Source organism: Musca autumnalis, unplaced genomic scaffold (assembly GCF_047663935.1).
Source record: "Musca autumnalis isolate F117 unplaced genomic scaffold, ASM4766393v1 scaffold_1, whole genome shotgun sequence".
In the NCBI taxonomy this organism is placed as follows: Eukaryota; Metazoa; Arthropoda; class Insecta; order Diptera; family Muscidae; genus Musca; species Musca autumnalis.
Genome location: NW_027411644.1, coordinates 331,006,884 through 331,032,731, shown reverse-complemented (window position 1 = coordinate 331,032,731; position 25,848 = coordinate 331,006,884). Strand labels below are relative to the sequence as shown.

The 25,848-nt window shown below is 35.6% G+C and overlaps 1 protein-coding gene across 5 annotated transcripts in view; it reads right to left on the bottom strand.

Moving 5' to 3' along the window:
- Positions 1 to 985: 985 nt before the first annotated feature.
- Positions 986 to 25,848, bottom strand: part of LOC141390195 (uncharacterized) — a 119,592-nt gene continuing 94,729 nt past the window's right edge. For all 5 annotated transcript variants that reach the window (XM_073962953.1, XM_073962950.1, XM_073962951.1 and 2 more), the window contains exons 4-8: positions 9,979 to 10,255; positions 9,783 to 9,810; positions 8,490 to 8,574; positions 2,634 to 2,861; positions 986 to 2,565 (exon numbers count right to left, since the gene is read on the bottom strand). In XM_073962953.1, coding sequence (XP_073819054.1) covers positions 2,363 to 2,565; positions 2,634 to 2,861; positions 8,490 to 8,574; positions 9,783 to 9,810; positions 9,979 to 10,255 — 821 coding nt within the window. In that variant the 3' untranslated portion in view covers positions 986 to 2,362. The remainder of the gene's footprint in view (positions 2,566 to 2,633; positions 2,862 to 8,489; positions 8,575 to 9,782; positions 9,811 to 9,978; positions 10,256 to 25,848) is intronic.

Genomic DNA, 25,848 nt, shown 5'->3' with positions numbered 1-25,848 from the left:
AAAAAGGAGTCAATCGATCTACAAAATTTAACAATTCGTGTGAAAAGAATAAAAATATTTACAATAACCGGGGGTTATAAGAATCACAGATTTACGTAGAATGGCATGTATCATAACATTTTGCAGAAAGAAAAACATTGTTTTTTGTAATTATTTGGCTTCTTATATTTCCGAAACGGGTGTTTTGTGATTCCGTTCTATTTCATTATCTTAAAACTAAAATTCTTATTTTGTTTTAATTTATTCAATGAACATTGCCAGCATGTCCTTGGTTGTCTCTTACAATTATTATTATTTTTGTTTCTTTGTTTTTAGTATTAATATTATGTGTTTCTTTATGTGTGTGTATGTGTGGTGGTTTTCCTTAAATTGTGAATATTTTCTTAATATTTGTTTATATCAAAATTTGCATAGAAAAATATTGGAAATTTATCAAAAACAAGTGATGCGAACAACTTCAAATTGGATTTGCCATGTTGTGTTGTCCCGGAGTAAAAATTCTTACAAAAAATGTACAAAATTGCATTGGAATAGATTCTAATGTTTCTGTCCTTGCACTGAGGATTCTGTGGCGGGAGTGAACTCGGTATTTGTTTTGTTTTTTTGCAATTTGGCAGATTTTTGTTCAATGGAAAGGGGTTTGTTGTAATTTTTCTTCTTCTTATATTTAATTGCAAAAATTGTAATTGTAACGTCTATTTTGTTGGTTTTATTTCATTATTCCACATTTATTTCTATTGTTTGTTAATAGCTTTTCTTGCTGTTCTTTTATTAACCTACTAAACTAGTTTTCTTTTCATTCAAAAATATTTTTTTATTTAATTTGTTTTTTTGTTTGTTTTTATTATGTCTTATTTTATATAACACTTTGTTCTAAAAAACATCGATTTTGTTTTAATTCTCTAAATTAATTTTTTATTCGTTTTTTTTATAGATTTCAAAGAGGTTTATTTGAGGAAGAGTTGGCCTATTGGAAATTATATATGTATGTTTTTTTGGTGGGGAATGTTTTGGGGCGAATAATAGTTCCATAAACAACTTAAACATTGAGACTACGACACGTTGCGAGTAATGACCTGTTTCACTAAGACGATTCGAACACAAATTAGTTCGAACTACTACCAAACTTCTGTTTTTTGAAAAATATTTGATTATTTTTGTCTTCAATGAAACAAACATCGTAATTCGAACGAATTTGAACTCAACTCGTCTTACAGAAATAGGCCATAAATGTTGGGTGAGTACAATCGAAAACACAATGACGAAGTCATATACAAATTTAATAATGAACTTCTGTGTACAAGGCTCTCATTTTCAGCATTGCACCAAACAAATTGTTAGGCCCTTGCGGTATTAAAATGCAAATGCAATGCATTTTTAGAAAGACTAATCGAACGAATTTTTAACATTTGTTTCATACATACAAATATGGTGAGATTTTGTGACATGAAATTAAAATTCCCCTCAGTCGGCCTAAATTGGCTAAGACGTAATTTATTTTTTGAGGGGAGGAAATTACAAGTGCCACATTATTTTGTTTTGTTGATCAACCATTTAATCGCTCAGAACATATTTGATTGGATCTTAGCCATGGACCATTACATTCGACTGGAATTAGGATAAATATGCTATGGTATGTTGGGTGTGGATGTATGTATGTGTGTGAGTTTGTTATTACTTGTGTTGATTTCTTTTTTTAAATAAATTCTATTAAATCAAATACCCGTATATAATTTTCATTAGTATTTTTGTTGTTGTTGTTTTCTATTATTTATAAATTGAGGTGTTGGCTTTTTATCAGTGTTTTCTTTGTGGTTTCTTTTGATCGGTTTTTGTTTTATCCTTCGTTTTTGACGACACACATACACATTCATTTGGCCATAAAAAGGATTCTAGGTGAACATTTGTTTTGGATTTATTTTTTGTCTGTTTAAAAAGAAGTCCTCTTTTTATACCTATTCCGATTTGAAATGACACTCAAACACACATACATATGAACGAACGGCTGCTTATGTGAACTGCTTCTACATCTATTGTCTGAATTTCTTTGTTGTTTAATTTATTTTAGTTTTCTTTTTCTTCTTCTTATTTTTATTTTTGTTCTTCAAAATGGTTTCTTTTGTTACGTTTTTCGTTTATCCGGTTTAATGTTTAAAAAGGGTGTTTCCTCAGAAGGCGCGGCGCTGTTCGAGGCGTTTTCTTTTTTATAAAACAACGCTTTTGTTTAGGGTGGGGTTTGTTGTTAATTTTCGGTTTCCTCTTCAAAAAAGACTTAAAACAACGTCATACGTATTTGAGGAGGATTGTTTTTTTTTTTGTTATTTGGGGGGAATGGTGGGGTTATTGAGCTTTGAACGGCTTTTTAAAATATAAAATCACCACAATCCATGGCATAATCGAAATCTTCGCCTCCCAAATCTTCCACTGTTGAGGAGTGGAAATCAAAACCGCCAATGTCCGTGTGATAGACGGCACCGCTGCATGAGGTGTCGATCAGATTGGTGCAGTGTGTGGTTGGCAGTGCATGTAAGGTGAATGTATCCTCACACTGAGACCACGTTAAGCCTAGAGGGAAGAGAAAAAAGAAATTATAAATATTTTGGCATAGAAATCGATGAATATTATTGCCTTACCTCCACTCCAAACGCCATTGGGTAATGTCGCCCATCCCCAACCATGGCCCCAGGGCAGTGCACAAGCTAAAGCCGCTTTGGAATCAGGATTTTTACTTAAGATCGCCACTGCAGCATCACTTTTAACCAACGGATTTTGATTGTAAAACGCCCGTTGCGTTGCTAAAGAGCGTGATGATTTGCTGTTGGCCAAAGCTTTGCGTTGTTTAACTTCGCTTGAGGTGGCAGCTGAAATTTAAATTTTATTTAATATTTTTTTTTTGTATTATATAATGCAATTTTAAATAGTTTGTAGTACTAAATACGAATCTTTGATATATTCTATATGTATATATGTTACAAGAATTAGGTTAAAGGCTAGACGGTCTTTTTCTAAAGTACGGTCCCAATCGTGAAGAAAGTCGATCAGTGTAATGTAAATATCTACATGCATTACTTCAGTGCTGCTATACGTTTTATATGATCTTCGTCACTGGCACAAAGTGGTTCAAAAATCGATTTTCACCTTGAAGATGTGGTTTGGGGGATATGTATGTGTGCAGAATTAGTTCTTTAATACAAAAGCTACAACTTTCCTTCCGATAGAAAATTCTTAGCGGTTTAGAACAAATGAGCCTGACAAAATGATCCCTTTTGACAACAAAGTCTCAAACCTTTGGGGCCATAACCGCGAAAGTGGAAGTGATGGGGAAAACGAAGGGACAAGTGTCTTCTTATTTTTGGTCTTCTATCATGCTGCGGTGTCAGAATATGGTTTGTTCGTGATTTTTTTTTTTATTTTGTTCGTGTCTCACATTGATATAGAATAAAATGTTTGGTTTTCTTTGAAGAATTTCATGTAAATGTTTATTAAAAAATTATTTACAAAGCTAGGATATTGAAATTTCGGGAAGTGTTGCACTACATAAAGGAAATTAACATACATTTTTTTGAAAAAAAAAATCAGGATGTTTTCAAAGGATTCTTTAGTATTTAATTTTTCAAGGACATTTTTGATGTCCTTGTTATCCTTGAAAGTAATAAATGAATATTATTATATAAAGTCAATATTCTCCTCTTTAATATGAAACCAACACCAGCATCGTGCGATGAGTACAAGCATTTAAAATATCTTTTTGAAAAATTTTGTCCTTTGAATTTTGAATTTCCTTTGAATGTCCCTTAAAAGGTCAACACGATGAGAAAACAACAAATCTTAAGGGCCATTTTACTCCATTTTTCCTATAGTTTCAGACGTATATTGTCGTACGTTGTTACCCCTGCAACCTAACAATAACAAAATTTTGTCATCCGGACATAATTTCCAAACTTACTCTGTGCAACATAGTCCCAATTTACATTGGGCGAGTTTACTTGCGGCAATTGTCATTTTGTAGGAGAGAGAAGTGAGGCATATGGTAACGCTTTGCCTCTCAGCACCCTTTCTCACCTACAAACTGACAATTGCCGCAAGTAAACTCACCTAATGTAAATTGGGACATAGTTAAAGTAAACTTGTGCAATAGGCCGGGGCGATTTGTATGGAAGGAAAAAAGTGATAGTGGGCGCCTGGAGTTTCTGATTCTTGGGATTGTACTGAGCAAAAAACTCCACTAGACCATATGTCTACGTTGAAAATCGAGCTCCCGGATTTTGACTTGAAATGTTTTCAAGGATATTTTGGGCAAACCATATCTCAGAAACTTGACCTATCCTGAAAATTTCCTTTTGCGTTCTTAGTACACTCACCAAGGGCTTTCATCTAAAAAAGGTAATTTCCACCCACTGACTTTAGAGTCAAATTTTGTTACACAGTGTAATTTATCGATATTTTCCGAAAAATTTGCACTTTCTTGGAGCCATAACTGCCTGAATGAGTGTTCCAATGCTTTTGCTATATGGTCTAGTGGACGTGTTTGCTCAGTACAATCCCAATAATCAGAAAATCCAGGCGTCCGTGGCGGTGTTCAAATCGCCCCACCCTATTGTGCAAACAATTTGAGCTTAGGATTTTTGGAAAGTACAAACCCAAATGACAAAACTTCTGGTTGGCTTTTGTTGTGTCAGATCCAGCTTGGATTTTATGGCCCCATCTAAACATGGTTAAATATTGACTTTTTAAAGAAATTCTGGGCTATATCTTTGAAGCCTATGTGAATCTTCATCTGACCTCTGAAACAAGTTTGTAGATAAGGGAAGTATAACATATTTGAAGAAATAATGAACTCGAAAAACTGCATTTATTACCTCAAATTTTATAAAATATCGAACATTTCATTAATTTGTATAGATTTTGACCATATGGTAAGGGGTATTATGTCTTTATGCATTTGTATATGTATATGTATAGGTATAGAAATAAATGTACCTAATTATACCCTCAGCCTTTAGGCTAGGTAGGGTATATACACTTTGATACGATGAAAATGTGCCTTATCGAAATAATGGTTTTAGACACCAAGTATGTTTTGACGAAATGTGTTTCAGACAATTTGGAGTCGATCTAGCCATGTCCGTCCGTCTGTCTGTCGGTCTGTCTGTCTGTCCTGCTGGCTGGAGCGCACGATAACTCTCGAACGGATGAACCGATTCGGTTCAAATTTTGGCTTTCGTCATATTTTGCCCAAACTTAGTTTAAGTTCGAAGATGGGCTATATCGGTCCAGTCCTTCCGGTACCTCCCCCACAAAAGTTCGAAAATGTTCCGAAAATTTGTGCGCACGATAACTCTTAAAGGGGGTAACCGATGTGGTTCATACTTTGCCCATCGTGAAATATGTACCAGACTTAGATGTGGTTCCAATATGGACTCAATCGGTCCACTCCTTCTGGTACCTTCCACACAAAATTTCGGATAAGTTCAGTTTAGGACCATTTCTCGAATCGCTTTGATTTTTGTTTTAGCAACTTGTATTCACCACCCCCTACACCACGGTAAAAGTTTCATAAGGGGCACGTCCATACTTCCTGAGAAAATAGCCTGAAAGTTGCAAAAAACCCCTATGACACGGTGTGAGGTGGTTGGAGCGCAAGATAACTCTCGAACGGATCTGCCGATTCGGTCCAAAATTTAGTTGAATTGGTCCATACTTTACACATCCTAATATATCTACCAGATATACATCAGGTTCAAATATTGACTATATTAGTCCACTTCATGCAGTACCTCCCAAACAAAATTTCGGATAAGTTCACTTTAAGACTTGCTACTGCATTGCATTCGCTGCCTCACTTACGATGGTAAAAGTTTTTTCAGGGGCAAATCCACACTTCTTAAGCAAACAGCCCGAAGGGAGTAAAACCCCCCTATGGCACCATATGTAGTGGCTGGAGATCGACTTCCATAATGGTCAATGTTGATCCATTCCTTTAAGTATTTCCTCTGCACTTTAATCTAATAATCATTTTTGTGGGTTTATAAGTCCACAATTTGTAAAACCCTCTAAATAAATACGTTTTTTGGGAAAAAATAGTTTCAATATATCATTGAGCTAATATGAATCGGGGTGCACTCATTGATATGAGAGAAGTCTCCCCTTGTCCCGTATGGGATGTTTGTGTTTGTGGAACAATTATAGTTTCAATATACACATGCTGAGGGTATATCTCTGTCGGCCAAGCCGACTGATACTTTTTTTACTTGTTTTTATCAGATTTGGGGGCTATTCCCAAATCCAAATTGTAGCAAATTTGGTACTATTTAGTACACTTAAGTACCAATTTCCAAAACCTTTTCCTTATTCCAATACAAAATTTTAAAATTCCAATGTTTTCGTATATTTATGGTACGTATGTACATATTTGCTAAACCACCTCCATATACCAACGCTACAATCCAGCTCTATCCGTTGATCCAATAACAGAGCACTAATTTCCAATTTCCGAAACTACCACTGTATCTCAACCCTACATTTAGCTCTATCCATTCGCCTAAATCCAAGTTGTACCAAAATTAGTACTTTCCGTACACATAAAATTCCAAAATCCAAAATTACCTCAATCCTATACTCCAACAGTAATCTTATTTCCAAATGTCACGATTCCACCTCCATCTGTTCTCCAAAACCCAAAATGTACCAAAGTTAGTACCATTTAGTATTTTTCGGGCACAAACTACTTCAATCCTATACACCAACAGTAATCATAATTTCAAATTTCAGGTTTCCAGCTCTACCCGTTCACACAAATCCAAGTTGTACTGAACTTAGTACCATAACTACGAATTTCCAAAACCATTTCCTTATATTTACACCACTTTCCAACCTCGATTCCTGCACCAAATTTCCGATTCCAGCTATACCCTCTCAAAAAATATAATTGATACCCATTTTAGTGAATTTTAGTACTCTCCTAGTTCGAATTACCAAAACTGTTTAGTTTAAATTTCTAACTCTCCACCGGTACCTCATTCGAAATTTAGGATTTCTGGAATTCTATTTCCATAATACAAAGTGCATTAGTGCATTTTAGTAGTTTTCGTACCCTTCTACCCTTCACAAAGCTCTGTTATTAAGATTTTCGACCGATTTGAGGTATTCGATGCACCAAATTCCTTATTTCTGTCCATTTTTTATGATTTTTTTTTTCATGAAATTTTTATCAATTTGGTCCAGAAATAAATGTGCCAAATTATGTTGAAATTATTCAAAGTGGTGCAGGGTATCATGAAGTCGGCCCACCCGACTGTGAAACTTTCCTTACTTGTTTCTTATTGTTTCTCTTTGAAGAATATTTGCTGGAATGTAATACACAACTCTTCAGAACATGCCATCGTTGATTTTAGTATATTTTTCAACGACGATTTAATAAATTGTCAAAAATGTGGTGAAATCCGATATGCGAATAAATTGTTAGTGTGAACTGTGTTTGAAATACGTGTTGTAAAAATTGCAAATATTTTTGTTCTGATGTTTTTTGGAAAAGCCGAAATGTGAGTGTGATTCTCATTTATTTGAGAATACTAGACACTTAAAGAGTTCGGTTTTTCGCTAAAAGAGGCATCATTTCAAAAAGTTGAAAAACCAATTTATAATTCCCTTCGCCGGGATGAAATAATGATATTGGTAGGCATTAGTAAAATTTTGCAACACTGTCAGTTCGTTTTGAAAAACATTACTCTCCATTGGGGTAATACTACAGCTTAAGCAATCAAATGAGATTGAATCTTCAACAATAAACAAAACAAATATTTTTAGTAAATATTTGGCAAACTGTTGACAAATTCATTGGTTGTCGTCACGTTAATAGTTGTCGAATACAACGTTAGTTGTTGTATCGGTAAATTAGTTTGATCCTGAGTTTATAATAGAAATCTTTTTTAATTTTTGTCAATAAATGCTTCTTTATTGGAATAAAAATATGGAGCCGTGGGAAATATTGAAAAATATTTGTGTTCTCTATACCACTACATTTCATTAATACATTAAATATTATTTGATGACGCTATTGTAATTATTATTTTTAGTGTAGACTGGTTTCCTTTTTTCACATTTTTCCTCAATTTACTTCAATGGCAATGGTCTACTTGAAAAAAAATTGTTCTTCGAACAATTAAAATTTAACAATAGCTGAGAACTCAACGAGTAATACTCAATCCAGAGGAGAAGTATTGCATACTTAGCATTTCAAATGAATCGATTTCTAATTAAAATGTAACCCAAGTCCTGCAGCGGATGTGTTATTTCCACGACATTGTTTGTAGAGTAGGTGTGTGTGTGAATGCGTTAGTGAAGATAAAGTGCATAACAATACCATTGTTGCTTAACGGCAAGTCTTAATATAGTCGACCATGACGAAAAAGACAACAACAACAAGAACACCAAAGACAATTGAAAGTGTTACAACACAAGGATAAAAGGAATAAAAGATTTACACTTACGTCGTATGCGTACCAGCGGTCTGCGTAAGACATTCATTAAATGGGGTTTATCGACGACCAATTCAATCTGGGGAGGAGGTGGCAACTGTGGATGAGATTTGAAAACAGATTAAAGCAAATACACAGATAAACACATAAACATGCTGATTTACACACATACAAATGACATACATATACACACATGTGAATGCACATACCCAGCAAACCAATCGTACCGAAATCGTTAATGAAATCGAAACGAAATTCGGACGATACGTCCGATTTCTGATCCGAAATCGTAACGATATCTTAACGAAAGTTGTATGTAATTTCGGAACGAAATTTCGTATGAAAATCTGAGGTACCTTCCGAATCTTCGTAAAGATTTCTAAGCGATTTTCGAATAATGTCGTATGAATATCGAAGGAAAAAATTTGTTTCTGACACCCCCTTTTTATTGATCAATTTTTCTTTGTTAAGTTTTTTACTGGAAGATTGTAATTTCAAACGCCTCTAATGTTTTTCACTGTTGTTACTATTTTGTAGTTTTAGTAGAACAATGTAAACTTTGTGTACGAATATGTTGAGTATATCAGCACTAGGTTCAATTTTTATATGTTGCATTTATATTTAAAATATTTACAAATTGTATATGCGAATTTTAAGACCAAGCATTTTGTTTTTCGACAACAAACTAGAATGTTGCTTGTTAGATATATACAAAAGGTGGTTGTTGTGCGAAGGGAAATTTGTTTTCGACATTCTCTCCGAAATCGAAACGAAATCTGAACGAATTCCCCTACGAAAAATCATTTAGAAATCGGAATGAAATCTGAACGATTTTGATTCCGAAATTGTTCCGATGTGTCGGACATCAGACATTTGGTTTACTGGGTATGTATGTATGTATGTACATCCCAATACGTATGAATGACCAAGGATGTGTTAGGCAACAACGGCAACTGACAAAAGCCAGCCAACTTAATTAGATTGTTTTCTCATTTTATGGAACTTTATTGTGTTTTTATTCATTCGTTAAGCTTTGTTTTTGTTGTGCGAGTTTATGCTGCTGCTGCCATTGTCGCTGTTGTTTGTAACATCCTTCTCCATTCATCCAAGTCATGAATGGATTGCGTTGGTATTTGTAATAATGATGACTATGACCATAAAAATGTATACCGAAAGGATGAACGAACATGGGATGGCTGTTTGGGAGTAGGCGTTGCCTTGCATGGCCGGCACCTACGCCCTGTACTCCCCAAATAGGGATGCTGTAACATCGATGATAGTTTCGTGGCCAGCATTAATACTTACTGTTTTTGTAATAGCATCAATCCATTCACTGACAAAACGGAAGCACACAGCATCAAATAGACAGACGCAGAGGAAAGAGGAAAACAAAGAAATGTTAACAGTTGAACACAGACAGAACAATACTTGTCCACATTGAAAATGATTGAAAGGATAAATGGTTGGATGAATGGTATGATGGATATGTTTTTGTTTTTACCTCACTTCCTGCTCGGATTTGGCCAACATCCAATAGACCTTGGAACGTTTTCTTCTTGAACCCAAGGCTATCAATTGTGAAACGCTACAACCTTCGGGTAGTGGTGGCCTCCTTGGAATTTGACCAGTCCAATGTGCTATGGCCAACATTTCTGGTGCTTCTTTAACAAGAATTTTTCCGGCAGGTGATGAACGTCCTGGTTCTGTGAACCATGCCATTGTTGAGTCATCGTATAGCACCACCCACTCTTCCGCCCAGCGATTCCAAAGAAGTTGCTCTGCAATAAATTTTGTTATAAAAATTATAAAAATATTTGTTTAAAAAAAATCACTCAAAAATATTTAGTTTCACAAACAAAAACTTGCGTAGATTCTGTTCGATTTTGTTTTTTTTTTAACACAAAGATTTCAGTTGCTAAATTCTATTAAAAATGAGAATCTAATCTCTGTAGTTAATGGACTTGTGGCCAAACTATGTTGGTGAATAAACAATTTCAGTGGGTGTAGTCGTCATCAGCTGTTGATGGGAATGTTTTCCCAATAAAATACAATTTAAATTTGTGATAACTCTGCAATTGCAATGAATTAAACAAAATTGAATGATTTTGTTTTTTTTTTCAATTGCATTTTCAATTATTACCACCAATTCAATGATGGTTGTGATTTATATTCACATGAATCGTTTCATCGCACAGGTCACACTTGCTAAATAAATATTTAATTTACAAATTTAATGTTGAATATTTTGTATATTTTTCCAACAAAAACCTAAAGTATAGTACACATTGACAAGCAAAACTGACAGTCATCGAAGTCTATTTCGTAAATATCAAAGCCTAACTGAAACATTTCTTTGGCAATCTCTAAATAATACCGTAAATATTTTATTTCAAACGCTTTTAGCTAAATTAAAGTTGTTATTTGCCGGAAAATTGCCCTAAAAGTACGTTGACTGTCAGTTTTGAAAGATAATGTGTACTCCCCTTAATAAGAACATAACATTCAATTTGACAGTTTCCAGGTTTGTTGCTTTTTGCGACTTGTGGCCAAAATCAGAAAAGTATTTTATCTTGATTTGCTATTTTGGTGTTTTTAACTGAGTTTTGAGGCGACCTTTGGTTCGTATTCAAACTACTTCTTTTCTGAAGCATCTTCCACCATTCTCAAATAATGAGCTAACCAGCGTCCCTTTCGAGAAGCATGTCTGAGTGCTACAGGAATCATCCACAGACTAATGATAGTGGAATGCCCATCAGTTGTGGCATTAGCAGTAGCGGGTCTGCGGTGGATGGTTTCGGAATAAATATTCAAGGTATCATGATCTACGAGAAGAGTCCTTGCGCCCCTAAAATATAAAATTTGAAGTTCACCAATGACAAATATCTTGGCGTTTGGCTATTAATTCATTCCCGAATAAATGTGCAGTACAAAACAAAGGAAAATACGAATTTGAAACTGGGATGTCCGGCCAGTATTATAATAATAATATAATGGTTCTACAAACATCCCATACGGGCAAGGGAGACTTCTCTCATATCAATTAGTGCACCCCGATTCATATTAGCTCAATGATATGGGACCTACAGTTTATCGCCGAGTCCGAACGTCGTGTCTAAGACACCACTTTTGTAGAGAAGTTTTACATGGCTGAAATACTCAGGAAATGTCGCCAACATTACTGAGGGGTGTTTTGCCACCGTTGAAAAGTGTTTTGATATTGCCTGGCCGGGGAATCGAACCCACGACCTTATGTGTGCAAGGCGGGTGTGCATACCATTGCACCACTGTGGCACCCAATATTACCTCCGTGAAAATAACATTAAGATGATGCTGCATTTTAGAATATGACTGATAGATTCCGTGGTAGTTAACTGCACCAGATTCAAACATGTCCATACAGATAATGTCCTCAACCAATGAAATCACCAGAAACCAAATTGACCGTGATAGTGTAATAGACGGAAGGCACTCATCACGATCCAAGTATCAAACATTAAATCGGATCTCTGCCTTATTGCAGAAAGGTTCGGAAACTGTACAGCGAAAAGTGGCAATCACAACAAACATCTTTATTAAAGGAAAGAGCTGTATTATTGTCCCTTCCAATTGAAATACCGGATAAGTTCGACTATAGGTTATTTTCAATAACAAACATTCCACAGTGTGGTCAAATCCAATATTTTGTGCCAAATATGCTAAAATATTTTTTTTTTTCAAAAATTTGACATGAAGTGATAGAAACAACAACCTGGTTAAGAGAGAAATATGAAAATTTCGTTGGTTGTACCGTTATATTTGAAGTAACGGTAACAATAACACAGCGTTGCCCATAATATTTCTTTATTTATATTTTAAATTGTTTATGTACAAGTACACTGTACGTGAGAGAGAAGCAAATGCAAAAACAACTCAGTGGGCCCCTTACTATACTGTCTTTGCAAAGAAGCGCGTCCCTGCTATAACATGACCTTCTTTATACCCTCAGCATTTATGCTAACGAGGGTATATACACTTTCATACCGGCAAAATGTGCCTCATCGAAATAATGGTTTTGGATCCCAAGTATGTTTGGACGAAATGTGTTTCAAACAATTTGGAGTTGATTTAGTCATGTCCGTCCGCCTGTCTGTCTGTCAGGCTGGCTGGAGCGCACGATAACTCTCGTACGGATCGGTCCAAAATTTGGCTTTCGTAATATTTATTCCAAACTTAGTTTAAGTTTGAAAATGGGTTTTATCGGTCCACTCCTTCCGGTACCTCCCCCACAAAAGTTCGGAAATGTTCGGGAAATTTGTGCGCACGATCACTCTTGAAGAAAGTAACCGATTTGGTCCATACTTTGCACATCGTGAAATTTTTACCAGACTTAGATGAGGTTCCAATATACACTCAATCGGTCCACTCGTTCGGGTACCGCCCACACAAAATTGCGGAAAAGTTCAGTTTAGGACCTGTTCACGAATCGCTTTGATTTTTGTTGTTGCAACTTGTATTCACTGCTCCCTATATAACGGTATAAGTTTCATCAGGGGCAAGTCCATACTTTCTTAGAAAATAGCCTGAAAGGTACAAAAAAGCCCTATGACACCATGTGTAGTGGTTGAAGCGCAAGATAACTCTGAAACGGATCTGCCGATCCGGTCCACCATTTGGTCTTCGTAATATTTTGTGCAAACTTAGTTTAAGTTCGAAGATAAGCCATATCGGTCCACTCCTTCAGGTACTCCCCAACAAAAGTTAAAAAATTTTCGGAAAAATTGTGCGCATGATGACTCTTGAAGGGAGTGACCGATTTGATCCATACTTTACACATCCTAAAATATCTACCAGCTATAGATCAGGTTCGAATATGGACTATATTTGTCCACATCGTCGGGTACCTTCCACACTAAATTGTTTATAAATTCACTTTAAGACCTGCTCTCGTATCACTTTGATTGTTGTTGACGCAACTTGCATTCCCTGTCTCAATTACGACAGTAAAAGTTTTTTCAGGGGCAAGTCCATACTTCTTGAGAAAACAACCCGAAAGTTGTAAAAAACCCTATGTCACCATATGTAGTGGCTGGAGGGCTCGAACCGAATACTGCGTTCATCCACACTTTTGATATTGTAATATTTCTTCGAATATCAGATGAAATTCGAAGGTGGTGCTTATAGGTCCACTGCTTCCGGTACCTCCCCCACAAATTTCGAAAATATTCGCTAATATTCGCGCGATTTCTCATAGACGTACGTAGCAACCGATTTGGTCCAAACTTTGGATCTCTGAATATTGTCCAAAGTTAGTTTATGTTCAAATTTGGGCCATATCTGCCCAATCCTTGTGGTACCACCCACACAAATGTTCAACATTTTTGTGTGGTTCGAGAATAATTTCGACATTTTTTCCGAAGGTTTTCCTAGTGGCCCTGTGATAAAAAAGCCCTATCTATCGATATCCCCGCAAATTTTTGAGATTTAATCCTATCCATACTTTTGTCGGTGCATACGCCCAAAATTTTGAAAACCCGTATAATGGTAACGTCCATTTAAAGTTTTTTTTAATATTTCTGGCAACATTTTTGAACCAATTTGGATGAAATTGACATTTTGGGAAATTAGTGAGTGGAGCATCCGTGCACAAAAGTCATAATGAAAGTCCATGTTTTGATATAGCCCCTATATAACGGTACGCCGCTTTGAGGTTATAAATTAAACAAGTAAAAAAGTGTCAGTCGGCTTTGCCGACAGATATATACCCTCAGCCAATGTGAAGCGAAACTTTCACCTACGGACAGATCGAATGTATATAAGGTCTCTTCAGAATTTTGTGGTCCTTTTAGGAGGCTCCGCGAAAAATAATGCAATATTACCCCAACAATAAAATGAAAAATTGCCCCAAGTTTGGGGTTATTTTGCCTAATGAAGTTTTACCCCAAAATAAAATAATGCAATTTCGCCCCAAAAATTTTATAATTTTTATTGGTAAGATAAAAACAACCAACCATAGTATCATTTACATTTTCTATGCAGTAAGAACAAATAAAATGTTTCGATTTAGCCAATGTTGCACAACACTTTAACTGTTTGCAAGTAAGCATCACAACAATTTAAAAATTGTCCTTCCATAATACATATTCACACCATTTCTTCTAACTATCTGATAAAAATTTAAATATGTATATCGACACAATTAAAACAGATACAATTGAAGTAACTTGTATGATATTTCAAACTTGAATCTATTTTAATATATAACAATTAAGCGGGGAAAGATTGTATGATTAAAAAATCGAAGAAACCACTGGAGAAAATTAAAAAATCGCACGATTTGTAAGTTTCTCTAGTGGTTTCTCCGATTTTTTTATCATACAATCTTTCCCCCGCATAGTTATTTCACATAAAAACAGATTTTATAAACTGTTTGAAATCGATTTTTATTTGTAATACTTGGGAAGGAGCATTGGTGAGATTGGTGAGATTGTTTTAAAAATCGCGCGATACATAATATCTGTTTTCATTATAATATTTCAGTTAACTTATAAACATGCTCTCTAATACACACTCGTAACTTTTTCTTTCCTTTTTTAATTACAAATTAACACTTCTTACGACTTCCACAGAACATCTAAGAATAAATGCTTTGCAAAGTTGATATATTTTACAACGGAGTAAAACGGAAATTGCTATTGTACGATTATAAATATGAAACAAATTTTTGTAAAATTTAATTTTCATTTTTTAAAAATTTTTCAGAAACGCAAAAGCCCAAACATCGACAGAAAATAATTTTGGGGCCTTTTTGCATTTTAAATGTTTGGGGTCATATTTCATTTTTATTGAAAAGCAATTATGCCCCAATTTTTTGGTGCAAAAATACCCCAAAAATTTGTGAAAAACTGCCCCAAATTGCGTGTTGTTGTAATGTACACAATTTTTTGGGGTCATTTTGCACTTTTGCTTTGGGGCCATTTTTCGCGGAGCCCTTTTTGGACATTTGAACTTTCCGACAAAAATGTGGATTTGGAATTAACTGCACTAAGACACAAATGTTGAACTCTTGTGGGGGAGGTACCCTTAGGGAGGACCGATATGGGCCATTTTAGAAGTTAAACTAAATTTTGACAAAATATTAGGAGATCCAAAGTTTGGACCAAATTGTTGCCCCATTCAAGTGATATCGTCCTAGCATTTTAGTGACATTTTTTAAATATTGGGGAGAAGTACCGGAAGTTGTGGACTGGTATTGCCCACGAAACTAAGTTTGGATATAATATGACGAAGACCAAATGTTAGACCAAATCGGCTGAACAGTTCGAAAGTTATCGCGCTCTCCGACCGCCACATATGGTGACATAGGGGTTTTTCACACCTTTCGGGCTGTTTTCCAAAAAAATATGGACTTGCCCCTGAAAAAACTTTTACCGTCGTAATGGAGGTAGCGAATGCAAATCGCTTCAACAAAAATCAAAGTTATTCGAGAGCAGGTCTTAAAGTGAGCTTATCCGAAATTTTGTGTGAGAGGTACCAGAAGGAGTAGACAAATATAGTCCATATTCGAAACTGATATATATCTGGTAGATATATTAGGATGTCCAAAGTATGGATTACATCGGTCACTCGCTTTAAGAGTTATCGTGCGCAAAATTTTTCTGAACATTTTTGAACTTTTGTGGGGGAGGTACCTGAAGGAGTGGACCGATATGGCTTATCTTCGAATTTAAACTAAGTTTGGGCAAAATATTACGAAGGCCAAATTTTGGACCGATTCGGCAGATCCGTTCGAGAGTTATCTTGCGCTCCAACCACCTCACACGGTGTCAAAGGGTTTTTTTTCCAACTTTCAGGCTATTTTCTTAGGAAGTGTGGACTTGCCTCCGATGAAACTTGTACCGTCGTATGGGGAGCAGTGAATACAAGTTGCTAAAACAAAAATCAAAGCGATTCGCGAGCAGGTCCTAATCTGAACTTATTCCAAATTTTGTGTGGGAGGTACCCGAAGGAGTGGACCTATTGAGTCCATATTGGAACCTCATCTAAGTCTGGTATACATTTCACGATTTGCAAAGTATGGACCAAATCGGTTACTCCCTTCAAGACGGGCGGACGGACATTGCTCAATCGACTCCAAATTGTCTGAAACACATTTCGTCCAAACATACTTGTGGTCTAAAACCATTATTTCGATGAGGCACATTTTGCCCGTATGAAAGTGTATATGAGGAAAAGTCAAATTTTTTTAGTTTCCATGAAGCCAAGGTTTGCACTATTATAATACGCGAACTATTGTAGTTTACCAGTAACTATGACTATTGCTGGATTAATTTAGAGGTTTTTGTACAAAGCTCAAAAATATAGCAAAAAAAAAAAATTTATTTACGTGGTAGTTATGACCGCGTAAAGAAAAAAACCTAGGTAAAAACACGTTGAAGCTAAACAGGTTTTTACATTGCTATTCGATTTCTGATTAAACCATTCAAATGACGGACATCTGTCCAAAGTAAAAGTAGGAGAATACAAAATGAAGATTACACTTCTAATGTATCACTTTCCAAAATTTCCACTGCATCCACCTTTTATGGATGCTGACATTTTGAAGCCGGATTTCAGGTGTTTTTTGTATTTTTTATGTAACTGGGACGCCCATTCGGATATTTCGAAAAACCGATTATAGGATTAAAGAACTCGCGATTTCGCATAATCTGATATGTATATTGAGTATGTAGCCTACACAGCAGCAGAGTAATCTACTGCCAAAGGCCAACATTTAGTGCGATATTTTTTCTAAAAAACCTATTTTTTGGGTACAGTATTTACAATATCCTTTTGAGTGTGCTGGTACCCCGCGATATTTTAGTTTTTCGACGATCCGGATCATATAAATCACAGATCGTAAAAATCCATCTACTAGAACGGCGGAAACGGCTACTGCAAAAATTGAAAAATTTGGGAAAAATGTTTTTGAAAATATCGCTGATTAATTCGCGTTTTCTTTGGATCGTTTTCTCTTTACTTAAAAAACCGACACATCACTCGCGTTTTCGCGGAAACAGAGGTTTACAAAGTTTAGCGGTAAAGAAGCTGTATCCGATTTATCCCAAAAATTGAGTGTTAATGTACATCCACGGTTCTTGATGGATTTTATTGAAATATGTTTAGATCGATGTATTTTTTCACGGTTGATAGTGAAATCGGATGCGCATAAAAAGTGTATGCGCTTTGTGCAAATTATAAGCGTTATACCGTTTTTTGCACACTACGCTGCAGGCGATGCTACATCTTAGCCGCCAAAGTAAATCCTGGCAAATGTGTATAAATTAAAAGAGAAGAATTCGCCGTATTGATAAACCGCATGCGCATCAAGTGAGGATCAGTTGAGGATTTCGCGATTTACACGTATTTCAAAATGAACATTACCCGATACAGTTTTATTTAAAGATTATATACCATTCAAAGGAACCCAACATTTAGTTGAACGTTACCTATATCTTCCGTTAGAAGTTAGCGCATACTCGAGAAGTGATTAGAATAAAAATGTGATTTTTGCGTGAAATTTAACTGAAATAGAAGAATAACTCCGACCTAGTTTTCTTAAATTTTCTTCAACTAACTCACAAAATAAATTTGAAAAAATATGTTCTCTTACAAAAATTTTATAACTTCCCTCAATATATTTTTTTGTTTTTGCTATAATATGCAAATCGCTAAACAGATTTGTATATTTTTGGGTTCATTCGAATCGTCGCGATGTTTAGATTGCGCACATATTTTTAAAATATTTTTCCGATGCATAAACAGCTTCAATTTTATTTAAACAAGTTGCAAGCAAGCAATTTTTTGAATTCTTTCTTAATTTCCGCGAAAATTTAAAACTTTTTCACTAAAGTTATGGGACCTCAGTAAACATATAGTATGTAGGAAGCAATTTATGGTTTCCACTGTTTCTCCACACTGTTTCTCAATATAATGAATAGCGTTCTTATATGATTTTTTCTTATAATCAGAATTGAAACCGCCATAACTTTTGCGCGCAACAACGAACAGATTTAAGAATGGGATTTTTTTTCCAATCTATGTACCAAAAATCTTTCATGTAGCTTAAAAAAATTTTTTAATTTTTATACCCTACACCACTATGTGGGGAGGGTATTATAAGTTGGTTTTGGCCAAAAAGTTTTAACGCTTCGAAATAATGGTCGCAGACCCATACTTATATATACCAAAATGAATGTCTCGACGAGCTGAGTCGATCTGGCTATGTGTGTCCGTCCGTCAGTCCGTCCGTCCGTCCGTCTGTCCGTCTGTCCATCTAAACCTTGTAATCACGCTACAGGTCGCAATTTTGATCGGATCGTCACGAAATTTTGCATGTTGATAGGGGTACCGGAGGGGAAGATTTTGATTGATTTTGGTGATGGTCGGATAATATTTAGGGGTCGGAAAGGGCAAAAAACTTAGGTGGATAAAATGACAACGTTTTTTTCCAAAGTGAATATCTCAGCTTCTATATGGGGTATACCAAAAGCAAAACCTGACAATGAAAGTAGAAAATATCACCTTTCTAATGATGTAAAGCAGGTGCTCGTAGGTGATCAAACAACGAAGATATCATAATAGAAGCAAATAAAACCCCAATTTTCATTTTTGCGATTTTAATTATATTGACGAATATCACAGCTTTGGTTGAAAACTTTCCAAAAGCAAAGTCTGACTCTGAAAGTAGAAGATCCCCTCTTTACAATGATGCAAACTAGGTCGGCGTTGGTAGCCAAATAACGGAGATATCGCAATAGTCGGTAATACATCCCATTTTTCTATTTTTTTTGGAAATCACGCTACAGGTCGCAATTTTGATCGGATCGTCACGAAGATTTGAGGGTTAATGGGGTCTCATAGATGAAGAAGGCTATTGATTTTGGTGATGGTCGGATAATAATTAGGGGTCGGAATGGGCAAACACTTATTTGGAGAAAGGTCAACGTTTTATTTCAAAGCCAATATCTCTGTTTCTTTAAGAGGTATATCTAAAGCAAAACCTGGAAAGGAAAGTAGAAAATATCACCTTTACAAGGATGAAAAGCAGGTTGTCGTAGGTGGTCAAACAACAGAGATATCGCAATAGTAGATAATGCATCCCATTTTCCGATTTTTTTGTAATCACGCTACAGGTCGCAATTTTGATTGGATCGTCACGAATTTTTTGGGAGTTGATGCGGGTCCCACAGAGGAAGAAGCCTATTTAGTTTGGTGATGGTCGTATAATATTCAGGAGTCGGACTAAGCGAAAAGCTTATGTGGAGAAAAGTCAACGTTTTTTATGCGAATATCTCCGCTTCTGGTTGGAGTATTCCAAAAGGAATACCCGTCAATGGAAGAAGAAAAGATCTCGTTTATATTGATGCAAACTTTGTTGGCGTAAGTGAGAAAACCGAGATATTGCAAAATTCAGTAATATACCAAATATTTCCATTTTTTGTAATCACGCTACAAGTTGGAATTTTGATCGGATAGTGACGAAATTTTTGGGGGTAGATGGGGGCCCCACAGATGAAGAAGCCTATTGATTTTGGTGATAGTCGGATAATATTTAGGGGTCGGAATGGGGAAAAACTCAATTGGAGACAAATTCAAAGTTTTATTCTTTGTGAATATATCGGCTTCTAGTAGGGGTATTCCAACGGCAAAGCCTGTCAATGGAAGAAGAAAATATTACCTTTACATTGGTGTAAAGCAGGTTGGCGAAGGTGGTCAAACAATGGAGATACCACAATAGTCGGTAATGCATCCAATTCTTCCATTTTTTGCAATCAAGCTACAGGTCGTAATTTTGATCGGATGGTCACGAAATTTTGGTTGCTTATGGGAGTCCCAGAGAGAAAGAGGCATATTATTTTTGGTGGTAGTCGGATTATATTCCCTAAAAGAAACCTGGCAAGGAAAGTAGAAAATATCACCTTTAAAAGGATGTAAAGCAGGTTGTCGTAGGTGGTCAAACAACAGAGATATCGCAATAGTAGATAATGCATCCCATTTTCCGATTTTTTTGTAATCACGCTACAGGTCGTAATTTTGATCGGATGGTCACGAAATTTTGGTTGCTTATGGGGGTCCCAGAGAAAAAGAGGCATATTATTTTTGGTGGTAGTCGGATTATATTCCCTAAAAGAAATGTTTACCAGTGAAAAGTTTATGTACAGGGGTAGTGGTGTAGGGTATCACATGGTCGGCCCCGTCCCGACTATAGCCTTTGCTCACTTGTTTTATTATGGAAAACTAAAATTTTTTTCTTTTCTTCATATACCCTCGTTAGCATAAATGCTGAGAGTATAAAAATATATATTTTTTTTACTCTGCAAAATAAAAGATCTTCATTCGATAAACATCTCTTCCAATTTTCGTAGCTCTATCAAATATCATGCGTTTAGAAAGTATAGATTTTTGACACAGAAAACCTATTTTGGGCTCACTGTGCATCGCAGGAATAAAAGAGCTTCTGTATTAAATATGTTATCTTAAATATTGCGGGTTGTATCTTGGTTTCAACAGACAGTCAGACAGACGGACCAACGAAAATCATTATGTCGACTTAAAATTTTATCAGTCGATCGAGAACGTATCGCATCCGATCAACAAAATTTTGAAATGTTCACTTTTTATTTAAAAGTTATACACAATGATCAACTCCACCTACTGCAAAACTCTCCCACTGTTTTTTTACTCCATCGCCAAAAAAAAAAACGATAAATAACTCTTGATACCCTCAGAATAACTATGTATCAACAAAAGATACTTATTTCTAGTTGCCTCCACGAGTTTCAGGCATCTAGACCGCATATTTTTCAAAAAAAAAGAAAGAAAAAGATGAGTATATAATTGTTACCACTTTATGTTATCAATCGCCGCCCATATTTTCAGTTAAATGGAAGTAAATCGAAGTACTATCTCTACTAAAACAAAGAATTTTCAACAAAAATAAATCTAGTGTTGTAATGTAGTGATCACGGTATCTTTACGAGGACATAGTTTTTATATGTATATTACATACATATTATATACTTTATAGGGTCTGCGACTAATATTTCACTGGGTCTTAAAGCAATTTCGAATAAATATAAATTTTAAATTATACCTCAGATTTTAACCTGCGTTACGATTGTTGCCATATTTAACCAATTGATTTTAATAAATTATACAAATAAATTTTATAAAATAAAACTGTCACATTAAATAAATACATTTTAGCCTTACCACTTCTAACAGTAAAGCCTTTCTTCGTACCTTAAACGTTAAACTTTTTGGAATAACCAATGGTAATTGTTTCCACTAACAATATCACCTCATGACTACATGACTCAGTAGTTTCCCCGTACCCAATCCAAATCATTAAACTGTTCTGACCGGAAACCCAATTCACATTCCTCGCTGCCAGGGTGATGTTTATGACACTGGTAATGTTGGCAGATTTGTTTGGGAAGAACCTTTTCCTCGGAATGACTTTGAAATGCCATTTGTATTGGCTCACATTACCTCGATGTGTATCGTGTGTGTATTTGATTTTGGTAACTGATGCGGCCTTCGAATGCCTTTGTTTCATAAAATCTATAGAAATTACCATTATTTATTAACGGTCACATTTTGATGATGACTACGAAAACATCATGAGTTGCGAACGAACAAAAAGAAACCCATATTTTCGCTAACCAAATAGTGTCGATTGGCACAACTCCCCGTCACCATTGCAGATGACTGACTGCCTCAATAAATTTATTGTTGTAGGGTTTTATTATTTTGCAAGGTACGCCATCTGTTTCATCAATAAGCCTGAAGCGGAAACTGTGTCCCAGTGGTTGGGTATTTTATTTCCCCAATCCTACATACATACATAATCAGTAATACTCCGATCATTAGTATGCTTGTACCATTGTATATTTTATAATACACAACCAAAAAAAAACAAACAATTCCAAAACATGAAAGTTTTCCTCTTAACTGAATGGTGTGGCGAGCGGCAATGGCACCAATGGTTGACTATTGCCTGGATCGTATTTCATACGCACACAACCCAGACAATTACAGACTTCGGCAGAATGTATGAATGGTTATTGGGATAATGTTCGAATATTGAAGAAAGTTTCCTCCACTTGGGTAAATACAATCACACACACATGCACACTTCGATTGTCGTTGTTTCCATTTTATGTTCTTTTTATAAAATTTTAATGTGACAATAGCAAAAAACCGCAGCATCATTTGTTTGAGAATTTCAGAGTTTTGACATGCTGTTTCGGTTACAGCTTATATTTTGAGCTTTATGGGAGCCGTCCTCATGCTGCTCATTATCGCTGCTATCTTTATTATCATCATTTCCATCGTTACTGGTCGTATTTCCTACAACTGACTGGGGAGTACCACACAGATACAGATATCCATTTGTTTGTCGGTACCCATAGTGGCAGAGACATGTCATCGCTGGGGCACAAACAAACTTTAGCACAACAACAACAAACCAAATCCAATGTCTCGTGGGTCCGAACTGTCAAACACTTTTAGTGGCACTAAGTGTGGATTACTCTCGGCTGTCACCAAAATGTGCTTGTGTGTGTAGTTGGCAATGTGTTTGAGTGTGTTTGTGTGGGTGGGCACATATTTCTCAAACACCAATTGCCGTATTTTGCTTTATCCTCGTATTTATGGGCTTTTTAGTGAGATTTTTAACGACTTTTTCTTGAAAATAATGAGAGTAAATAGGAACTAAAGCGCCGTGGGGAGATATTGAAACAAATAGAGATATTTGCAAAAGTGGTCATTACAGTCAATTAGCTGGAAGGAATGTTTGAACTTTTTCGTAGTATTCCTCCGATAGGCGCATTTTAAGAATTTTCAAATTTCATTACTTTAGACTGGATATTTAACAGGGGGTACTGGGAAATGTGTGCTATGGTTTAGGCTCAATGCATGGCCCTACTATCATCAAGCCTTCCAGAAAGAGATTAGTCTCCATTTATAAGGATGCACAGGAAGAAAGTTTAGGCCATTTTTTCGATATATGGGGTCATATCAAAAACATGCAAAAAATATGCAAAAATTATGCCAAAAATATGCAAAAAAATAGGGTCGGAAATCGTCAAATTTCTAATTAAAGTTGGAAAAATCGTCAAAAATCTTCAAAGTGTTCTAAATTAAAAGATTTTTGGTTATTTAACGTCGATTTTTTGTAGATTATTATGTTATTGAGACCTTTTACGACAGTGGGTGTAGAGTATAAAAATATGGTATTGTAATACAATTTTTATACCCTCAGCATTTATGCTATCGAGGGTATATGGTAATATTCAAAAAAGATGTACAATCGTTGAAGTTGAGGTTCACCATTTAATAAGTCGCGAACTGTTAATATATTTTATAACATATGAATACATTTATATTAATTGAAGTGTTTTAGCCACGAACTCATAATATGGACCATAACAAATAATTTTCGTGGAAGCTGCGTTGGTGGTAATATAAAAAAATGGGAAAAATCTGTTGAAGTAAACAAGTTTTTTTGTGTTCTTTCTTGATTTCTGGCCAAACCACGCAAAATTCAAAACCGTGCTCAAAGAAAGTACTAAAGAATACCCCTTGGACAACATGGTTCTAGTGTATGAGTTTTCGATATATACACTGCATCCCCCTAAAATCGTTGCTGACATTTTGAAGTTTTGATTTCAGAGTTTTTCGAATTTTTCTTGTAATTAGAGGGTGCAACTAGATAATAATCCAAACTAGTTATAGGATTGTAGAACTCGCGATTCCACGTCGTTCGATGTATATCTCATGAGTGTGCTCCGTACAGCTTCCTAGTAATAGGAGTCCAAAGTCGAAAATTTGGTGCGTAAATTTTCTGAAAAAACCTATTTTTTGGCTTTAAAATTTACAACTGTCGTACAGGTATTATAATATTTGCCTTTATTATAATATTTGCCAAAAAGGTGTGTCACAAATTACAAAGATTCGGGAGTAGTATCCCTATTTATCCCAAAATAAAATTTGGTGGCACATCCGCAGTTCTTGATGAATCTGTCTAAAATAATTTATATTGACGTATTTTTAATAGGCGGCCATTGAAATCGGATGCAGCTTATAATCGTAAGCACATCGCGTAATTTTTGCCCACTTGAAGGTTTTTTCAATAGTAAGATGCAACTGATGACACACTTTGGCCGCTGAATGAAACATGGGAAAATCCATGCATATTGATAGACATGGACTCCCTGTATCCGAAAAGCACATGCACCTCAACTGATTTAAACGGATTCGCGAATTATACGGTTTTTAACTTCTATGTTTTTTAAATTTATTTTTTTGAGATTTATATGGACTCTGAGTTAGAATAAATTAAATTTACTCTAAGATTTTTTCATTATTTGTTGACTTTCCTCGAAACGAGTTTAGAAATATTTTAACATCATCGGATAGATATAACATTCTGTTAACGATTTATACATACATTTTCTTATTAAAACCCAAAGGGAATTTTTAAAAAATTTTTTATAAGGGAACAAAACCCGCTATAACTTTTAGGTGCAGCATCCAATTTTGTAAACGCGAACATATTTGAAACCACAATTTTTTTCTTAACCTAAGTACCAAAAATCGCGGATGTGCTCGCAAAAAAAATTTAATTTTTTTCAATGGTATTGAAAAGGAAATTTGAAATTTACCATATACACTTTCATACGGGCAAAATGTGCCTCATCGAAATAATGTTTTAGACCCCAAGTATGTTTGGACGAAATCCGTTTTAGACAATTTGGAGTCCAATTAGCAATGTTCGTCCGTCTGTCTGGCTGGCTGTAGCGCACGATAACTCTCGAATGGATGAACCGATTATGTCCAAAATTTGGCTTTCGTAATATTTTGTCCAAACTTAAATTAAGTTCGGAGATGGGTTATATCGGTCCACTCTTTCCGGTACCCCCCCCCCCCACGAAAGTTGGAAAATGTTCCGAAAATTTGTGCCCACGATAACTCTTGAAGGGAGTAACCGATTTGGTGTATACTTTGCACATCGTGAAATTTCTATCAGACTTAGATGAGGTTCATATATGGACTCAATCGGTCCACTCCTACGGGTACTTCCCACACAAAATTTCGGAAAAATACAGTTTAGGACCTGCTCCCGATCGCTTTGATTTTTGCTGCAGCAACTTGTACTTCCTGAGAAAATAGCCTGAAAGGCGCAAAAAACCCCATGACGCCGTGTGTAGTGGTTGGAGCCCAAGATAACTCTCGAACGGATCTGACGATTCGGTCGAAAATTTAGCCTTCGTAATATTTTGTCCAAACTTAATTTTAGTTCGATGATAAGCTATATCGGTCCACACCTTCAGGTAACTCCCCCACAAAA